This window comes from Bos grunniens, chromosome 1 (assembly GCF_055505025.1).
Source record: "Bos grunniens cultivar Pamir isolate PY7600 chromosome 1, Bosgru_T2T1.0, whole genome shotgun sequence".
Taxonomy (NCBI): domain Eukaryota; kingdom Metazoa; phylum Chordata; class Mammalia; order Artiodactyla; family Bovidae; genus Bos; species Bos grunniens.
Window position 1 is genome coordinate 67,955,556 of NC_141165.1, and position 13,282 is coordinate 67,968,837.

The 13,282-nt window shown below is 40.5% G+C and overlaps 1 protein-coding gene across 2 annotated transcripts in view; it reads left to right on the forward strand.

Moving 5' to 3' along the window:
- The window catches only part of LOC147379565 (uncharacterized), a 553,375-nt gene that overhangs the window by 404,720 nt on the left and 135,373 nt on the right, over positions 1-13,282 (forward strand). For both annotated transcript variants that reach the window (XM_086319040.1, XM_086319037.1), the window contains exons 2-3: positions 7,634-7,685; positions 8,571-8,741. In XM_086319040.1, the coding sequence (XP_086175166.1) occupies positions 7,655-7,685; positions 8,571-8,741 (202 nt within the window). In that variant the 5' untranslated portion in view covers positions 7,634-7,654. The remainder of the gene's footprint in view (positions 1-7,633; positions 7,686-8,570; positions 8,742-13,282) is intronic.

The following is a 13,282-nucleotide window of genomic DNA, read 5'->3' on the forward strand; positions in this document are numbered from 1 at the left end:
CTCGGGAAGTATGAGCTCCTTGTCACTGAAAATATTCAGAGACCAGACAACCAATGATTTGTTGGGAATGTAATAGGCTTCGCAGTATTTGGGAGAGGCTGTTGAACAATCATGCTTTAATATTTTCCAACTTTTACATAATGACTGTCTCCTCATTGAGATCTGTATTTTACATAGCACATACACTTAAATATATATAATGGAACAGGTTTTACAACAGCTGCTTATATAACTAGTGCGGTATAACCTGAAAAACCCATATTCTGATGAAAAATTGGTGTCACACTGTCTGACTGTGTGGTCTCAGGCAAATCATATCATTTCTCTGAATTCCCATCTTGTGAACTGAAAAATATAGGACTAATATTTTTAGTTGAGATGAAACAACATAAAACATGGATTTGGATTAAAAATGTAAATAACGTGTATGGCAAAACCTGTCACAATATTGTGAAGTAATTATCCTCCAATTAAAATAAAGCAAAAAAGCACACAAAAAAGAAAAAAAAATCTATAAGTAATGTTTTGAAATAAGCTAAGAGAAAATGATCAGACAGTGAAGGTCACAGAGATTCAGATGAAGGCTGGATCCTTGGGAGCTGGGTAATAACAGCAGTTAATTCAGTGTTTGCTATGTGCCAGGTACTGTTCAAAGTGCTGCTACATGCATTAGCTCATTTTATCCTTGCCAGAACCCCATGAGGAAACCTAGCCACAGAGGAGGTAAGTGACTTCCAAGGTCCCATGGCGATAGCCAAGTCAGGAAATGAACCCAGGCAGTCTGTCTCCAGAGTCTGTACACTTATTTTCTTTACTGACTGTGAAGAAGATGTCACAGCTGAGCAGTGTTTGACCCACCTTGTGGTTGCAGTTGAGGCCAAAGTCAATCCTACTGAAAGTTCTGGAGTTGAGATGGCCCTTCAGAACTGTCCCAACTTTTGAGAATGGGGGTTGGTACATCAACCCGAGATTACACCTGGGACCACCAGTAGCTGATGACTGGCTGATAGGCCTGGACTGGAGGACAGTGTCCAGTGAGGAAGGCAGCTGGAGGGTATAGCAGCCGATACTCTCAGCACCTAGGGAACTGGTCGGTGCACGGTTGAAGAGGGGTCTTAGCAGAGCATCACAGAATCTACTAGACCCAGTGCAGATAAGGGTGTTGACAGTGATGGTGAAGATGATGACGATGATTGTTCACCAAGGCTTTCCAATGTGACAGACTCTAAGTACTAAGTTGGCCAAGAAGTTCGTTTTGTTTTTTTCCAGAGATCTAAAACCTGAACAAACTTTTTTGGCTAACTCAATATTTTATTCATACTACCTCAATTAATCCTCATAGTGCTCCTGTGTAGAAGGTGCTTCTATTAATCTTTTGCAGTAAAGGAACTGAAGCACAAAAAGATTTGGTAACTGGGGCAACAGCCATTTAATGGGCAAAATGGGGATTTTTTTATTTTTAAAGAAAGCACCTATTTTTAAATTTACATCCAGTAAAATTCACTCTCTTTGTTATTGTTCAGTCATGTCCAACTCTTTGTGATCCCATGGACTGAGCATGCCAGGCTTCCCTGTCCTTCACTATCTCCTGGAGCTGGCTCAAACTCACTTACATTAAGTTGGTGGTGCCATCCAACCATCTTATCCTCTGTCAACCCCTTCTCCTCCTGACCTCTTTGGCAGCATCCGGGTCTTTTTCACTGAGTTGGCTTTTCACATCAGGTGGCCAAAGTATTAGAAGTTAGCTTCAGCATCAGTCCTTCCAGTGAATATTCGGGGTTGATTTCTTTTAGGATTGATGGTTTGATCTCCTTGCTGTCCAAGGGACTCTCAATAGTCTTCTCCAGCATCACAATTCAAAAGAATCAATTCTTTGGCATTCAGCTTTCTTTATGGTCCAACTCTCAAATCCGTACATGACTCCACTTTCTTTGACATACATTTATATGAGTTTTGACAAATGACAAGTGACTTGTGGATGTAGAATTTTCCCATCCCCACTGCAAATTCTCCAGACCCTTTCTAGTCAACCCATACTCTTGCATTCAGGTCTAGCAACCACTGATCTGTTTTGCTCTTATAAACTTGCCTTTTCCAAAATATCATTTAGATGGAATAATCACACAGTATATAGGGCTTACCAGGTGGTGCTAGTGGTAAAGAATCTACCTGCCAATGCAGGAGATGTAAGAGATGTGGGTTTGATCTTTGGGTTGGGAAGATCCGCTGGAGAAGGTCATGGAATTATACCCACTCCAGTATTCTTGCCTGGAGAACCCATGGACAGAGGACTCTGGAGGGCTACAGTCCATAGGGTCACAGAGAGTTGCACACAACTGAAGTGACTTAGCACACATGGTATATAGTCTTTTGTATTTGACTTCTTTCACTTGTTGTAATTGATGCATTTGGGATTCACACATGTTATTGTGTGTATCAGTGCAGAGTTGGAATTAGAAGTCACATCCCTGACTCCAGAGCTCATGCTCTAACCACTGTGTCTCTATGCTTCCCCAGGGCAAGTCCAGTGAGTTGACATGTGATAGTGCCTCTTCTGGAGTAGACACAATTGTTAATTAGTTTCTAACTCTCCTTTTAGTAACTCTGTTAGAAATTGCTCTGGATTATTCATTTATAACAAAATGTTGCAATGAGAAAAACCATGCAGTGGTCTTTGGCGGAATTAATTAATCACTATAGTTTCTTATGATCTTCAGTTGGTTGCCCATTACTAACTTTGTTTATAAGTTTACCATGTTTTTTCCAGTGTTGAGAAAGAAGATAATTTAGATTTATGGTGTGTCTCTGATCCTGCCATGTGCTGTTAATAAATTTGTTGGGGAGTATCTGTTCTTTGGTGCCACACTCCCCAAAAAAGATGTGAGTGTTATAAGTCCACAAGCTTGAATATGCAAAGCCAAAACTTTTCTTTATATCTGAAATTTACCCTGGAGTCTCTTACTCTGCTTTTAATTGAAAACTTTCTGTTGTCACTTCGACAACATTCCCTTCTAGTTTAAATCTTTGTTTCTTTTGGTTTAATATTCGGTCTAATCAGAATTTTCCTCCCTTTCTTTCTGCTTTCCCTTAGTCGCTGGCAGATTATTATGGCATAGGAGAAAGGTCATCAGGTTTTCTGTCTTCCTCTGATGGCTCTTGTGCTCTAAGTGGAGTCTCCTTCCATTTGCTCTTTGGTCTCCCAAAGACCTACACTCTATAAACTCCTTGTGGCAAATGCAGTGAATTTAGATGTGATGTTGCCTCTTCTGGTGTGGATACGAACACTATTTAGTTTCTAACTCTCCTATTAGTGACTCTAGTAGAATTTGTTATGGATATTTCATTTGTAACAAATGCCGGGTTTATGCCGTCTGTATCCTTTACCCCAGAACCATGAGTCATCACCTCCCTCAGCCACTTCTATAACTCATTTTTTTGGTAGTGTGGGGGTGGGGGTGTCCCTCCTCTGAAACTCCCAGCTGTTTTCCATGTACTGCCCTGTGGAAGACATTACTTTGGGGACTGACCGGGGGGTCTGCCGTGTGTTTTCTCCCTTCAGCCCTGGGAAACTTACAGTCCATGTTGGACACAGGGCTTTTCTGTGAGCTAAGTGTCTGAAACACATTGTGGGAAGCCCGGAAATCTCAAAGCCTCTTCTGCTCTGAGATCCCTGCTCTCACCTGTGACTTCTGGTGTGGACACAACTGTGGTTCCCAAATGTCAATCCGGAGAGAGGGCAGTGTGCCCAGTGAGTCTTCAGGTCCTCTGGCACATGAGCCTCTCAGACTTTTAGCTCTTCCCCAAGTGGTCCCAATACTGCTCTTTGGCTGTCCGGTTCCCTGCTCAAGTTTTCCCATTTTATAAATGCTTGTTCTGAGTCTTACAGGATTTGACTTTTGATAGTCAAAGATAAATCTTCAGAATCTCCAGAAGTTTTGTTTGTTTATTTGTTTGCCTTGGGTGCCTGCCTCTGCTAATTTCATGAATGAACTTTGGAAAAAAGTACCCTATTTTCCCAATGCAGCCCCGCTTACCCACTATAGACTACTGGGATGGGGTGGGAGGGTGGAAGAAAGGATTCTGAGAAGAAATTTACAAATGTTGCCATTATCTTGGGTAGGAGAGGACCTGGAAAGGTGGTTAGCACTGGCATTGGGGAAGAGGTGGGGTGGTGGTGGTGACTGTTGGTGGTGGAGCTTGACAGGCCTCCCCATGTGATTCTGACATAGCCCTAAGGACCTCATTTTCTATCAGTGCTTACAAATATCTTTCATTGTGTGATACATTCTTGTATCAAGTTGATCAAAGGTTGTTGCTCCCTATTCTTCTGGGCACTCATTTTTTCCTTCTATCCTTAATGAATACAAGGACCATATTTGTCTTGCTCAGCATGAATTTTCCAAATTTAGCAGTGAGTCATGTGGTAGGTACTCTGAACATTCTTATTGTGGATGGTGAGAATGACAACTAGCTTTGGCTTTGGGAAAAAAATTGTATCCAAGACAATTAAGGAAGTCATGCTATTATGATTTGGAAGGAAAGACAATTATGGGTTAGGAAGAGGGAAGGGGAAAGGGGGAAATGATTTCTACTTAGAGAGGCTCATATTTTGAAACCCAGGATGGCCCAGAGTGTTAAATTATGTTTCCTTGGGACTGAGAAGTTTCTAAGGTCTAATGTCTAGAACTCTGCCTCTGCTTTCCCCTCTCAGTCCCTCTGCAATAAGACGGAGTCCTGTGTGGGCACTGGGCTGTCCAGTCCAAGCATCAGCAGTGATCATCTGCCGTCCAACTGGAGATTAGATTGGGGTCTATGGAATAGCCTTCCTCGAGCCAGGGGCCAGCTTCCCCAAAGGAGTCTCCTCTACAGAGGCCATGGACCCCAGCCTAGTGTCACCCAAATCACCTCACAGAGAGAAAGCACAAAAGAGGGAAACAATCCTAAATAAGAAGGTTGTTTTCCCCAAATAAAGAGGCATTTTTTCTCTCATGATTTCCCTCATTATTTCTTACTCTTAAAAGTAATAATAATCATGGAACTGCAATGTCTGCTTGGTCAACTTCAGATTGGTTATATGACTCTTGTTTTTGTTGTTGTTATATGACATTTTAGGCTACTTTCTACACCAGAGGAATAAAGAGAAATTCAGTGCAAATTCTTTTAAATTCTGTAGCACTCTTCTTACATTTTTCTCTACATCTCAGTTTTTGAAAGCAGTTCGATGGTGACTTATTGGCTATAGTATCGTAACAACCCTATGTCAGATTTTTACATTTCCTTACAAAAGACATCTTGTGTAATTGATTTTCCAGTCAGGAAGTAGTACGTCATAAGCCACTAGTCAATGCCAAATTAGACAAAAAAAAAGAAAAAGAAAATTTGATCTAGTTTTTACATGTTTTATCTACTTGAGATATTTAAGTATGTTATTCTTTTTTCTTTTTGATTACATAAGCAAAGATATTTTGCAGTCTGCCATTTTATTTATTTACAACAAAGTTGTTGAAACTAATCTTTTTCTTTTATGGTTGTGTGGGAAAGATGTGCTACTCTTTAAGATCATTGAAGCTTAAAATATTAGCTTGTAACTTTGTTGATGAGTTGCAGTAGTTTGGTAAAAACCTTTGTGAATATTAAAAATTCAAGAAAGTATGGTTAACAATATGTTTCCATCATTATAATAAAATACAGATGTGAAATTAATGATATTCTAATTTGGAGCTTAATTTGATGGAAAGCACAGAGTGACAACATATTGTCACCCTGCTTATTTAACTTATATGTAGAGTACATCATGAGAAATGCTGGGCTGGAAGAAGCACAAGCTGGAATCAAGATTGCCAGGAGAAATATCAATAACCTCAGATATGCAGATGACACCACCCTTATGGCAGAAAGTGAAGAGGAACTAAAAAGCCTCTTGATGAAAGTGAAAGTGGAGAGTGAAAAAGTTGGCTTAAAGCTCAACATTCAGAAAACTAAGATCATGGCATCTGGGCCCATCACTTCATGGGAAATACATGGGAAATAGTGGAAACAGTGTCAGATTTTATTTTTTTGGGCTCCAAAATCACTGCAGATGGTGATTGCAGCTGTGAAATTAAAAGACATTTACTCCTTGGAAGGAAAGTTATGACCAACCTAGATAGCATATTCAAAAGCAGAGACATTATTTTGCCAACCAAGGTTTGTCTAGTCAAGGCTATGGTTTTTCCTGTGGTCATGTATGGATGTGAGAGTTGGACTGTGAAGAAAGCTGAGCACTGAAGAACTGATGCTTTTGAACTGTGGTGTTGGAGAGGACTCTTGAGAGTCCCCTGGACTACAAGGAGATCCAACCAGTCCATTCTAAAGGATATCAGTCCTGGGTGTTCTTTGGAAGGAATGATGCTAAAGCTGAAATTCCAATACTTTGGCCACTGCATGCGAAGAGTTGACTCTATGGAAAAGACCCTGATGCTGGGAGGGATTGGGGGCAGGAGGGGAAGGGGATGACAGAGGATGAGATGGCTGGATGGGATCACCAATTCGATGGACATGAGTTTGGGTGAACTCTGGGAGTTGGTAATGGACAGGGAGGCCTGGTGTGCTCAATTCATGGGGTCGCAAAGAGTCGGACATGACTGAGCAACTGAACTGAACTGAACACAGTCAAACCTTCTCAAATGTTTGTTGAATTCTAATTCTGAGCAAGGCTAAACTCTAGAGAATGAAACAGTTAACCAGGTCCATTTCCTGCCCTCAGTGAATGTATTATTTAAAGAGAGGATAAGATAGAAAGGCAACTCTCATCAGAAGCAAGGTGGGAAATGGCACATAACATAAGGGATTTGGAAAAGGCATGTACCACTTCTAGCAAGAGATAAAAGAAGACTCTGGGAGGAGCTGGTGGCCTTCAAGTTATTTCTGGAAGAATGATATGTGAAGGGAATCCTTCTGGAGAACAGTGTGTGAAGTACATGTAGTTTAAAGATCACTTGTATTTCACGTTTTTATGGAGTAAAAGACACTTTAAAGCTTGGCCTAGGGACTTAACCAGAGATAAATGCACTCTGGCTACAGAATCCCCCTGGACATCTTGTGCCATTTTGACCTGAGGGTACTCACGCTTGCTGATCCCTCTGCCTGGAATTATTGTGGTTTAGTTGCTAAGTTGTGTTTGACTCTTTTGTGATACCGTGGATGGTAGCCAGCCAGACTCCTCTGTTCATGGGATTTTCCAGGCAAGAATACTGAACTGGGTTGCAATTTCTTTCTCCAGGGGATCTTCCTGAGCAAGGGATCAAACCCACCTCTCCTGCATTGGCAGGTGAATTCTTTACCACTGAGCCACCAGGGAAGCGTGACTCTGCTATACTCATTTCCATATAATATACTATATCATTCTCACGGATATTAATTTACCTGTTGTCCCTCACTAAAGCGTATGCTCAGAAAGGCATGGATATTTTGTTTCTTACCCCTAAAACCTGTAACAGTGCTTGGTGCATAGAGTGCATTCAGTAGATATTTATAGCACCATTGAGTGAAAGAACAAATGTAAGAGAAATACAGTGGTTCCAAACAGTTCACTTTGAAACAATTATTTTAGATGGCAACACAGTTCTAAGGTGAGGATGCATGTTCTTTGCAGGTGGCAGGCAGCTTTTGTCTGATGGCAGCTGTGATCACCTGTGTAACCGCGGGTAAGTCACCTGACCCTGTCGTGTCTCAGTTTCTGCATTTGTAAAGTAGGACAACTAAGTCCCTGCCTCATAGGATTATTGAGTTATTATTTTACATGTGTCTGGTATAGAGCAGTTGCTATAGAAGTGTTTGCTATGATTATTTACTTTTTAATGGACTTGAGTTTGACTCGTCTATCCAGTATGTCTTGAAAGACTCTGAGGACAAACCAGATACTTTGGGCTTTTCTTCAAACATTTTCACTATTTCCTTCTGCATGGACTATGCAGGCTTTTACCCAAACACTTGTCTTTAAGCCTCCCCACCTTTAGCACCTCACTCTGATCGGGTAAATTTTTCTCATCTTAAATTCCCTCATCTTCTTTGTGCCCACACTTTTGGGCATGGAGTATGTACTCAGCATGCCTCTCTGTTCATCATTGTCTTCTTTGGCTCTGATATTTCTCCTTGCCTTTCTGTTCCAAGGTATAATCTATTCCTTTGTTCTTCATTGCACTAAATAGAACTGAATTTCATCATTCTGCAACACCCAGTCATTGCCATATGCCTTTCTGTCCCTGACCATGAAATCTATTCTTTATTCTTTATCTGTCATGCAAACAGACAAAACGAGAAACAAAAGCCATGCGTAAATGTTTTTAATTGCCATTTTATCTGCTTAAACGGATGATGAGAAAATGCCGCTCTCTTCTTATTCAAAGTTTTGCTTTATTTGGCCTCTCCCTACTTTCATTTTCTCAATTTAAACCTAAGAATCTAATAGAACCTCAACTGTTTCTTTTAGATGTTGAAATTAAGTGTTTTTATGAAGTTGAGTTTCTGACTATCAGTGTGTCCAGTGGCTCTTGAGCAACACTTCAAGATTTGTCTCTTTCCCATTCCAGAACCTGGAGGTCAAGGAAAACAGGTCCACAGAGGCTCAACTTCCAGGTCAGGTCCTTCTGGTATGGGGAACTGGATGCATCCCCATGACCTTCCTACCCTGGCCACTGGGGAGCTCAAGGCTGCTGCCCACAGTTTCTGTACTTCAGAGAGTGCAGAAAAGCTGCCTCTAGGTAAGAAGTGGGTCCTGTCAGTAGCAGGGACTCATTTTAGGTACTTAACAAAATGGAAAAAAAAATGTTAAACCAATATTATTTTCATATAAAAGACCCTCCTTTTTGCTGTGATGCATTCTTGGGTTCAGCAGCCAAAAGTGGAAAAGTGAAAAATGGGCTATCTTTTCTCTTATAGACTATGTTCACTCCGTAGCTGACAGTAAGTTAAAAATACTTGGCTGGTGAGAAAGGTGAGAAATGGATGATTCAGTCCTTCCAAATTAAGAACCTGCTGCTGAAATGGAAGGCTGGTCAGATCCAGTGTTGCAAGATGTTGTTTTCAGGTTCTTTCCTAGGAGGCAAAATTCAAAGTAGTGAGAAGCAGTTCCTGTCTGTATCGAGACATCAAAACCTTTGTAAAAGTGACAAAAAATGTCAATGTGATATTTTTGTAGAAAGAATTTAACTTCCTCATAATTAGAAACACTAGGGAGAACACATAACATGGGAGTTCTTGTGGCTAACTTGGGCCCTGTTTGCTTAACACTTTCCTCTCATCGGGTGCTTTATCTCATTTTAGATGCTACGTAAGACGTGTCTGTGACCCTGGCCTGTTTGCCTTCCCACAGGCGGCTTATTCTTTTGCTCCTGTTCAGGCAAAGTGTTCATTGTGCTTATGAATACCTCCTCACTTTTCTTAATGCATTGTTTCAAACAGTTCTCCTTGGCATTCAGAGGTGAATTTTGACTTCGTGTTTTTCTAATGCTGACACATCAGGCTCCATTGGGTTGAGAGCTCCTACTTTTTGACTATTAACTTCTATTTCCTCACCTCTTCTATTGTCCTTTTTGCCAAAACCAACTTCCGTTTTATTTTTTTAAATGAATGTTTATTTTAGAGTTATTTTAGAAAAATACAGAAAAAACAGAAATATGGTCCAGGGAGTTTCCATGGCCCAGTTTCCCCTGTTGTTAGAATGTGACATTACTATGGCATACTTGAACCCATGTTGATATGTTACTTTTAACTAAAGTCCATACTGTGACCTTAGTTTTTTCTTAATGTCATTCTCCCATTCCAGAATCCCCTCCAGGACACCACATTACGTTCAGAAATCATGTTTCTGTAGGCTCCTTTGATTGTGACAGTTTTTTTTTTGGTTTTGTTTTTTAAAAAAAGCTCTTCTCGTTTTTGAAGATCCTGACACTTTTGGAAAGTCCTACTAGGGATTTCGTAGAATATCCCTCAATTGGGATGTATTTGTTTTCCTCATGAGTAGACTAGGTTATGAGTTTTATGCCAAAATAAAAACAAAACAAACAAGAAAAACACACAGAGAAATAATACACTGTACTCATTACATCTTACCAAGGGTCCATGGTGTGAATGTGACTTATCACTGGTGTTCGCCTTAATTAACTGATGGAGGTAGTGTTTGCCAGATCTCTCCACTGTAAAGTTTTTCTCCCCACCCCAACCTCCCTTCTTTCACAGTATATACTCTTCCTTCCTTTGGAAAGAAGTTACTGTGCACAACTCATACTTAAGGAGTGAATGGGGAATTATGCTCAGCCTCGTTAAGGGTAAAGTATCTATGGAAATTATTTGAAATTCTTCTGCAAGGGAGATTGGTCTATTTTCCTCCATTCATTCACTATTTAATATTTTAAAATTTAATATCAGTATGTATACATGATTATACATTTTGTATTTTTGGTTATAGTCCAACACTACTATATGTTGTTGCTCAAATGGGGAACCAACTTTATCTTTAAAGAATAATTTGTGAGTACCCCTCCCTTAACATTCTTGATTATTTTAAGCTGGATGGTATGGTTTAGAGTTTAAACCATATCAACTCAGTTCTAGACAGCTGTTTACAAGGTTTCCTTTCAGGTCCTTCCCTTCTTTTCTCTTCCATAATCTTAGCCATTTATAAAAATTCTTTATGTATAGAACCATGCTATGGAAAAGCTTCAAGTTTTAGAAAGCTGCACAAGCTCCTTGAATAACCACCTACCCTCAACTCCATTTTGCCAATTTAGTTAGTTTTCATCATGTCTTCAATGCAGCATCTTTAACACTGGCACTCAATAGAAATGAAATGGTAATTAATACCAGGCATGAAATATTCTCAGTTGAGAAAATATTGCATAGAAACAAGAGACATAAAGGTATGACAGTTATTTTCTTTCATAGCTGGTTCATTTTGAACTTTCTAGATACAAAAGATAGAACATCATGTTGTCCAAAATATAATGAAAATCTATTTCCAGAAGTCTTTTTAAGGGCAAAGGGACATTTTCAGCCCATAAATCTGTTGCCTGATGTAGATTTTTTCTTTATTATATTTTTCAAGTTCATCTTGTGCCAAAAATGCCTGTGTGACCCCATGTGATTGAGATTCTGAATTTTCACTTTCCTACCACACCCAACCAGTTGGTTCCTTTGCCTGAGTAAGGGATGGCTTGTAATTATTTGACTAAAATGTTCCATCTATTATAATGGTCTTCCCTTTTGAGTTACCAGACACACATGCCATTCCAGTTATTAGAAATGGAGGTCAGAAAATCTGTACTTCCTCCCTAGACAAAGTTACCCTTTTAAATGTTATTCCCTAGTTGTCTGGAATCCAGCATTCTTTAGGAACAATTTCCACCTTGTTCTACGGCAGTCACTGGAATACTTTGCCCGAGAAAGAAATGACTCTTGTTTCATCCTGGCTACCTTATGGTGGGTCTCCTCAGTATCTGTGATGCATGGTATTTGCAAAACCAGACCACTTTCCTATGACTCCATGGGGCTTCCCAGTTTATTACTGCTCTGACCTAGCCCTTCCAATGTTAAGCGATGGTGTATGACACATTTACGTGCTCTGCAGTGTTGATCGTTTTTCAAAGTTCCATGGCTCATTTCACAAAGAAATTGAAAGTGACAGACTAGTAGGTATTTTCTTTGGGGCCCATTTATGTAAATGTTTTCAGATTGCTATCTGATTACTCACTTTTGAGTCCAGGAGTGTGTAGAGTACACAAACATACAGCTGATTGTGTAGTGTCAGAGTTAGCACTAGGGAAATGGGGCTGGTGCTTGCAAAGGTGCGACCTTCTCAGCGTGGGAGGCTGACTGCCTAACACAGCAGACAACACTCATGTTAGAGGCTTATATGTGCCTGATCTCTTAGTTTCAGGTCAAGAGATCTTGGAGAAAGACTTTGGGTTTGGGGATCTATTGTTCTGAGCTCCAGTTCTGGCTTTGCCTCCAACTGGTTTTGAAATCAATGACAAGCCACTTAAACTCTCTAGACCACTGCTGCCTTTATTGCAACTAAGCAGATTAGACTAAGACACTTTTAGCGCTAAGGTCCTATGATCCTTTAAAAGATTTAAAAAAATGTTCACATAGGTGCCTTATTTGCCAGATTAACATAGGATTGAATTTTGTGGATATTAAAAAATAAATAAATAAAGATAGGTTTAACCATCTCTCTGTTACTAAAAACACAAGCAAGATAAAAGAATAAAATGGCTTTGAGTGCATTCCTTCCACACAGGTTTGTTGCATGCACAGTACTAAGAATACAATAGTGAATAATACAGAGTTCCTGCCCTCAAACGTCATAAAGTTTAGACATGAAACATGTCAGCCCTTCCCCCTCTTTTCTATACTCCTACCCTCTCCTGAAGGAAACCTTGACCTGGCATCAACTCTCTGGTTGGCTTTTTCCAAAAGCTCCAATATCCCAGGGTTGCAGATGGGTGGGGCTTTAGGAGCTAAAGTGAACAAGAGATTTGAACTGTGGTGCTGGAGAAGACTCTTGAAGAGTTCCTTGGATAGCAAGGAGATCAAACCAGTCAATCCTAAAGGAAATCAACTCTGAATATTCATTGGAAGGACTGATGCTGAAGTTGAAGCTCTAATACTTTGGCCATCTGATGAGAAGGGCCAATTCATTGGAAAAGACCCTGATGCTAAAAAAGATGGAGGGTAGGAGGAGAAGGGGATGACAAAGGATGAGATGGTTGGATGGCATCATTGACTCAATGGACATGATTTTGAGCAAACTTCGGGAGATAGTGAAGGACAGGGAAGCCTGGCGTGCTGCAGTCTATGGGGCTGCAGAGTCGGACATGACTGACTGAACAATAATAACCTAAAAGTGACGGTTCCTCTCGTCTCAGCATTGTCAGGTTTGTGGACGATATATCATTATCCATCCCATTTCTTACCTAGCTCCCAAGCTGTTAGCATATACAGTGCCTTTTTGCAGATAAGGAAATGTATCCCCTCTAGACAAACTGCAGATATGTGGCTCTTCTGTGGACCAAGTAGGGAAAGGTCCCCTTCCTACAGACTAATTGAGCCTTTCGTCAGGGTACATTGTGCCTTGAGCACCATCTCAGCCCCCTGCCTGGCCCCTCAGAGGATGCCCCATAGAACCTACACCACTGCCCCGTGCAGCCTTGCCAGCAATCCCCTAAGAGCCTCCCTTAGGACGACGCTGCTCCACAGACATTTACCAGGAAGGATGTGCTCTCTTGAAGTTGCTATCCTAACA